Source organism: Canis lupus, chromosome 29, assembly GCF_011100685.1.
Source record: "Canis lupus familiaris isolate Mischka breed German Shepherd chromosome 29, alternate assembly UU_Cfam_GSD_1.0, whole genome shotgun sequence".
Taxonomy (NCBI): Eukaryota; Metazoa; Chordata; class Mammalia; order Carnivora; family Canidae; genus Canis; species Canis lupus.
The window spans coordinates 23,334,225-23,342,231 of NC_049250.1; the positions used below are offsets into that span (position 1 = coordinate 23,334,225).

An 8,007-nucleotide genomic window follows, 5' to 3' on the forward strand; every position below is an offset into this window, starting at 1 on the left:
GACTTGCATGAGCCTTAGTCCCTCTGCCATTCCCATATAGATGGGCTCTATTTTTTCTTTTTTTTTTGCAGTGATATTTATTTTTTTATTATCTATTTTTTTTTAACTTAAATTTTAGGTAGTTAACACACAGTGCAATATTGGTTTCTGGAGTAGAAGGCAGTGATTCATCACATATACCACACCCAGGGCTCACCATAACAAGCGCCCTTAAGTTGGATGGGAGTTTTAAAGAATGCATGCAAGATGTGGTCTTATAACTGCATTTCTGCCATATAGACTTTGACGCCTTCTCAAATAAAAAACAAAAAATGATAAATAAAGCACCCCTGAAAGTGTGCACAGGGTCTGAGCGACCTGACGTTAAGTATCAGGGAAGCAATCTGTAACAGGAAGGGCATCTCCACGTGCCTTGGGCCTTTTGTGATAATCACGTTTCAGGACAGTGCAGGTAGGTTTCGGACTCATTCCGCTGGACTTAACCAGCTTCTAGCTGTGGTTCTGGCAGTTGTAGAGGCTACCTGGTGAGGTCGCCGACACAAAGACAAACCTAGTATGGGGCAGCCCACTCTTCTGAAGGACCAGCCGCGACCACCCAGCCTGCAAGTGACATACCTCGAATTTGCAATTTCCACTTTGGTTCTGGCCATGGCAGCTGCCCTTTGCGCGCCTTCGATCGCTCGGTCCACCTTCTCCCTAGTTTTTGTATTTCGTATTGGTATAAGCTGCTTCCTTATTCCCCGGACCAGAATATTATTTTTGTATTTCCCCTCTTCCTTGGAGCCGTCAGGAAACACGGTGCAGCCGTACCCGTGCCTCTTGTTATTCGCCCACTCGCCTTCGTACTTCATGCCGTTGGAGCGCTCGCTGATGCCGAAGCCGCTGCGCTTGTCGCTCTTCCACTCGCCCATGTAGGTCTCCGTGGTGGTGGCGTCCACGTGGTCCTCCACGGGGCAGAAATCGCAGTCGACGTCGCCGAAGCTGATGGTGGAGTTGGCGTCGCTGGAACTGATTCTGCTCATGGCCGCGTCGCTGCGGACCGAGCTGCGCTTGCTGGAGATGGAGGACTTGGATTCGGACTTGCGGAGCTTCATGCTCCCCAGGAGGGAGCCCCTTCGAAAGAGGCCGCCCTTCTTCTTGCCCGCGAGCTCGGCGTCGGCGTGGAAGTTGAGCACGAAGCCGCCGCGGGTGCCGGCGGGGCTGTCGGAGGCGGCCGCCGCGTCGTGCAACACGCTGCCGTTGCTCTGCTCGCTGCGCAGCGAGGCCATGGAGGTGCGCAGCGGCGAGCGGATCACCGTGGCCATGCCGTAGGGCACGCTCTGGCGCACGCCGTAGCCGTGCCGCATGCCGCCGGCCCACTGGCCCTGGTAGGTACCTTCGAGAGAAAGCACAGCGTGAGGCGCGCGCAGCTCCACCTGCAAGCACCCGGGCGCGCGCACCGCAGGCGGCCCGCAGCTCACCTGCAAGCACCCGGGCGCGCGCACCGCAGGTGACCCGCAGCACACCTGCAAGCACCCGGGCGCGCGCACCGCAGGTGACCCGCAGCTCACCTGCAAGCACCCGGGCGCGCGCACCGCAGGCGGCCCGCAGCTCACCTGCAAGCACCCGGGCGCGCGCACCGCAGGTGACCCGCAGCACACCTGCAAGCACCCGGGCGCGCGCACCGCAGGTGACCCGCAGCTCACCTGCAAGCACCCGGGCGCGCGCACCGCAGGCGGCCCGCAGCACACCTGCAAGGACCCGGGCACGCGCACCGCAGGTGACCCGCAGCACACCTGCAAGGACCCGGGCGCGCGCACCGCAGGCGGCCCGCAGCTCACCTGCAAGCACCCGGGCGCGCGCACCGCAGGTGACCCGCAGCTCACCTGCAAGGACCCGGGCGCGCGCACCGCAGGTGACCCGCAGCACACCTGCAAGGACCCGGGCGCGCGCACCGCAGGCGGCCCGCAGCTCACCTGCAAGCACCTGGGCTTCAGGCGGCCCGCGGCCAAACCCCGCACGCTTCCAACCCGGGCAGCTCCCAGCGCCACTGCTCACCCGTTTGTGAATTCCCGCCCTGTAGCTTCGCGTCTATGGTCTTTTAAATTTTTATTTTATTTTTTATTTTTCGGGTCTATGGTCTTAATGTCATAGCATTTTAATAGCTTTTTCCAATAGCCTGGGAACTTCGCTTTTCCTTTCAAAATCTATACGAGTGTTTCATTGGAAACCACTACTTTCTCATTTCGAAGGGAATGATCCTCAGAAAACGACTTTTCTCCCCGAAATTATTATTCTCCCCCTCCACCATGGGAAGGCAGTGTCACAGAAGATGAAAATGAGTTCTATCTGTGAATTTGATTCTCATTTTATTCCTTTAGCCAAAAACCTTTAAAAACGCCAGGTCTGTCATTATTACAGTCCAATAAGCTCAAAGACGTAAGTTATTAGTGATCTGAATACTCGGGACAGTGGCCAAATTATTTTACATTTTCTTTCATGTTCACCATTTCTTTTTTTTTTTTTAGGGTAGGGAAAATAGTTTAATATTTAGGCTTTTATTTAGATTTGGGAGAAATTTTTGGAGCTAAGAGTGATTTGACAAAGAGGATATGTGAACCATTATGAAAAAAAAAATGGGCAATTTATTTTGTACTTCCTGGTGAACTGGTTTAAGATTTGTCCTCTACTACTTGCCAACGTTCTGCTTTCTCCTGGCCATTTTCTTCATGGATTTCCCTAGTCCCTGCCACTACATATTGAAACACGTTGTAGACTAGAAGCACTCTGAGGGCAGGGGTTACCTCCTAAGCAAACATAAAATTTCCAGTCTCATGGCTCTATGTGTCCTGTGGTCTCTAAGTGTTTGATGACTTTATAGTAAACAGCTTTGGTGGCTCAAAAGAATATACTATTTACCTCTAGAAAAACTGAGATAAGGCCAGAATAAAACTTCCACTCTTAATAGTATAGAATTCACATCTCAGAGCAAACGTGTGTTTGACAATGTCCCTTAAAACTCTGTTGACACCAGATCGCTTTTTCAATGAATATTATGTCTTTCTAGGAATAGGATAATTTCTAATCTAAAGCATTTGTGCTTAGTATGTTTTTCTATTAAATAAATTAGCTAAATTTTCTATTAAACAAATTAGCTGGTGTGGCTTTTTAAATAATCGCATGGAAAAACTGAGTATTAAAATTAGGGAACTTAGGAAAAGAGTAAAATTAGGGAACTTAGAATTTTCTTTTCAAAGTCAAGGCAATTTCCTTTAATTAAAGGCACATTTTAAATTATAGTATCCTCCAGAAGAAGCTCTATGGAAATTTTAAGATATAATTATTTCTGTATTATTCAGAGTAACTCACAATATCATAAAAAAATAAATCATGGTTAGGGTCTGTCTTGACCTCTTTCAGTATCTGATTATATTGATATACCTTGTAGTCACTTTTTATTTTATATTGCCACATACAGATTTCCATTTACTTTTTAAATATTGAGCTATATATGCTAGTGGTTTCATATCATTGTGTTAATAGGGGCTGATTATTTCACTGCATTTAAAAGTGTAATAGCTCCAAAATCAAAAGTTTTGACAAATTTCAAGACTACATTCTCTGTTTAGTCTGATAGAGGTCCGATAAGCAGACAACAGCAAGACAACAATGAAATTCTAAGTAGGTCTGGTACTATGGATGTCCTATTCTGGGTAAACGTACAAGTCTTAATCTGACATTTATGAACTACTGAGGAGGTAGGTAGGCGATAGCATTCTCAAAAGGACTAAACGCCAAAGGATAAGATAGTCATATACAATATCCCAGGCTAAGAAGGTTCCTACTGAATATTAGTCATTTCCAAATAACCACCACCTTAACAGGGAAGGGAATTAAATTAGGAAATTTCAACTCTGATTTTCCCTTTGCCTAGATAAAATAGAAGTTCTAAGATAAAAGTTCTACAACCTGACTTAAAAAAACGTGTACTGAAAAAAAAAACCCTTGTTTTTTGCAAGGACAGTTTCCAATGGTGCTATTTGATATGTTTTATACTTTGAAAATGCAACCATACCATCTTAGTAAATGATGAACAGTGAGGGAAAATTAACAAGTAGTTTCCTTAAACTGGTATCTCCAAAAATAAGACGAATATTTACAATTTCCAAATAAGTGGTGTTTGAAAATCCAAGCAGTCTAAGGCAACAGCAGTAATTAGAAAGCTTAGGTCTCTGCTTAACTGTCAAACAGGGAAGGGGGTAGGGACAACAGCATTGGCCACGTTCCTATGCTATTTTGTTAAATCACAGTATATGGAAGACCTCCTCCATTGGATTGCTAAAAACCAATTTACAGTCAAACTGTTAGTAGTTCATCTGAAATTTAAAATAGGTTTAGTCAATGAACTTAGAAAAAAAAAGGGCTTCTATTTTTTTTATGAAGCAGGTGGGTTCCAACCTTCTCCCTGCTGTCCAACTTAAGTTCTAATTAGTTCCTTTCCATTCCTCAAAGATGTATCTTTCACAAGTGTAAAAATTATTTTTACAGGTTTTGTCTTAAATTATGTTCTATGATTTTTTTTTCATCTGGGAGCTGGTTTTCTAGATATAGCCATCTTAACTACACAATCTTGTAGTGGAAGGCATCCAGTTCAGAATGAGTTCCAGTCAAATGTAGACTGTGCTATGCCAAACTTATATTTATGTGCTATGAATGGGTATATGCAAGTATGCACATAGTTAATAAAGCAATGTGTCTTCCTAGATATTTTCAATAGTTTTATGACTGGTGAAAAAAATGAGGTAGAGCAGATTAGACTTTATGCAAAAAATTCTGGGCACCTAGATTAGGATTTCATTAGTATGGTACTAATTTATTCTTAATATTCAGACAGTTTTGGCAACACTTCACACACAATCATTAATAAGTCAGGTGATACTCTTCACCTGGAATTAATACTTCCTTAGTCATCTAGTTTAATGTTGTCACAAAATACATGGAATCAGATTTTCCCTAAATTTGACAGAGAGTGCCCAGGGATGGACCTGTGGTAGCACAGAGACAAAAATAAACGAATTCTTAAGTAAGAATAGGGAAGGTGGTATTTCCTATTTTGGCTAAACCTTATATAAAATAAGTTATAGCAATATACTTCTACTTAGACCTCCCCACTTTAGGGACTTTTGAATTAAATGGAGTGGCATCTGAAAGAAAGCAGAAAATCAACTAGCACAGAGAAGACATTCAAGGTTGTTTTTTTTTTTTTTTTCCTTCCTAATTGGTAGCATATTTGACTTTTTTTTTTTTTGGTAGTTGGTAGAAAAGGAAAACCACAGTTCCATGGTGATGCCAAAAATTTAAAAATTTTTTTAAATTTAGTTTTACATCAGAAGGCAGATTATCCATAAAGTCATCCTGGTCACTTATTTGAGCTTCTAGAACACATACATAGAGGATCTTTATTGTGCCATATATATATATATATATATATATAATATGTATATTATATATAAACTATTTTGCTAAGTGCAAATATAATTTGTCAAGTGTAACGAATCCTCTAGAACCAAGAGATTTTGTTTAGTAAGTAGTAACTCTAAAAGAAGACTTTATTATTTATGACTTATTTTTAACTTTCCCAAACTGAAGAGAACGATCCTCAGTCTTAAGAAGTTGTAACATGCACATTTAAAAGAGAAATTTTGCATTCTACTTTTGCGCATGGAATTTAGTTATATTACAGACCTAGGGCCTCTAATAAAATCCAGTAACAAGCTAACATATTTATAGGGCTGTCAGCCAAGGCACTATATGCCCATTCAGAACATTTAAGGGCCCTAATTAACTACTGTGAGACTCAAGACTCCTGTAGCCCATATAAAAGGATTAGAGGAAGTTTTTTCCCCCCACCTTTTAATCCATGAGAATCATATCCTCTATTTATACCATAGAACGAAAAGATGTCCTTTTTATCAAATCCTACCATTTTGCATTTGAAATATAGCCCGAGTGTTCTGATTAAGTGAAGTGTATATAAATTGTATAAGCTTCTGTAGAAGTAGTGGCCTGAGGTTGCAGTGGGCTGGAGAAACTTTTATTGGATCTTTTTAATACCCTTCCACTCCGAGCTGTGTAATGACAAAAGTTGACACTGCCTTCCCTAACTCTTTTCAGCTATGATTATGTTTATAATCAGAAAAATGTATTTTGCCAAACCATAAGCCATTCATCCTTCTCTGCTTATTACGCAAGTACATTCATCAGGTTTTGACACCTGTTTCAATAATGGCTACTTTTCCTAATTAAAAACAACAAAAAAAGGAACCCTGCCCTATCACATACACAATTTATTTTGCAACATTGTTAAATATGAAGTGAAGTTTGTTTATAGCTAGCCAGGTCGAGGGCATAGACCGTAGTGCAACTGGGTGATTCCACGGTGGCTGCTGGCTTAGCAACTGTAGGAATGTCATCTTTCGAGAATATTTCTTAAAACGTAGACTTCGTTGTTCACTTCTAAGACATTTCCCCAGTAACTTGCCCAAAGATCTCCAGATCAACAGCGACTACCGTTCTTTGGATGGAAAAACCACTACTTTGAGGAACCGAATGGAAACCGGGAAGGGAAAAGCCCTCAGTCTGTGAGCCCCACCTGCATCAGGTGGCCGCTCCACCTCCATGGCTAGGAGGTTCCCAAATGCGCTCCAAATAAGGTACAATTCCCCTACATCCTAGTTATGGGGTTCTGGCTTCTATCTTTAGGCTACTAGAGGACCAGAAGCGAAATACGACTCCACGTGAAACCAATCCGGGGAGCGGTCAGCCCCGGCCGCCAGCCTCCCGAGCCCCGGGCGTTCGCTCTAACTCCCCGGGAGAGGCGTTTTCAAACCCGGCCGGGAGAGGGAGGGATCAGGAACGTAATGTGACGGGCTCAAGTGACAGCGTCCTCCTGCCGCCCAGCCCACCCGGCGGCAGCGCAGCGCGGGCGCGGGCCAGGTGCACTCACGCCTCGCTCCCCCGGGGGCGCACACGCGGCCCGTTCCAAGAACCGGGTCAGACCCCCCCTCCCCTCCCCGCGCGCGCTCTGGCCGCCTCTGCACGCCGGCGCGGGGCGTCGGGGGGTGGGGGGCCGGGGGAGGCTCCCCCAGGTGTTTTGGCGGGTTTCCGGACACGTGCGCCTCCCGGCCTCCCCGCCTCCCCGCCTCCCCGCGGCCCGGGCAGAGCCCCCCGCACCAGCCCGCGGGCAGCCGAGCCGCCTGCGACGCCGCTCACCTCCGTCCCCGTAGGTCTCCACGCCGTACCCGTCCTGCAGCCCGTTACTCCAGGTACCCTCGTAGCGAGCGGGGGTGCACAGGCTCTGCCGGACCCCGTAGCGCCCCTTGAAACCGTGCGACCACTCCCCCCGGTACATCCACTTGCCCTTCGTCTCCACCCCCAGCCCGTGCCGCTTGCCCTGCGCCCAGTAGCCCTGGTAGGTGTTGCCGCTGGGCCAGGTGTAGCCTCCGGCCACCTCGAAGCCGTGCGACCAGGAGCCCGAGTACTCGCCCTGGCCCTTGGGCCCCGTGCAGATGCCATGCCCGTGCGCCTTGCCCTCCTCCCAGCCGCCGCAGTAGGTGCCGCCATCGTCGAAGTCGAACCTTCCGCCCGTCATTCGGGGGGCAGCCCCGGCGCGCTCCCCGCGGGGGCACGGACGCGGGCAGAGCTGGGCACGGCAGGGTGTAGCTCGGGGCTGGGGGCCCGGCGCGCGAGCTCACGACAGCGCCCCGGGCAGCAAGCGCCGCCGCTGCGCTCCAGTCCGACGCCGCCCCCGTCCTCCCCTCTGCTCTCGCCGCCGCCGCCGCCACCGCCGCCGCCGCCTTCCTCCGCCGCCTCCGCCTCCTCCGCCGCCGCCTCCTCCTCCGCCGCCGCCGCCGCCGCCTTCCCCGCCGCCGCCCCGGCCAGCGCCGCGCGCGAGAGGACAGCCCGGGCTCCCGAGCGGACCTTCAGCGGCGCCCGCCCGCCCACGTGAGCCCGGCGCCGCCCCGCGCC

At 48.0% G+C, this 8,007-nt stretch overlaps 1 protein-coding gene across 1 annotated transcript; it reads right to left on the reverse strand.

Annotated features, from left to right (window-relative positions):
- Window positions 1-435: 435 nt before the first annotated feature.
- LOC119877712 (junctophilin-1-like) lies at window positions 436-7,801 on the reverse strand. Its single transcript, XM_038579247.1, has 2 exons — window positions 7,252-7,801; window positions 436-1,375 (listed from the first exon to the last, which is right to left on the reverse strand). Exons 1-2 carry the CDS (start codon window positions 7,628-7,630, stop codon window positions 465-467), a joined length of 1,290 nt encoding a protein of 429 aa, XP_038435175.1. The 5' UTR covers window positions 7,631-7,801; the 3' UTR covers window positions 436-464.
- Between the last annotated feature and the right edge of the window lie 206 nt (window positions 7,802-8,007).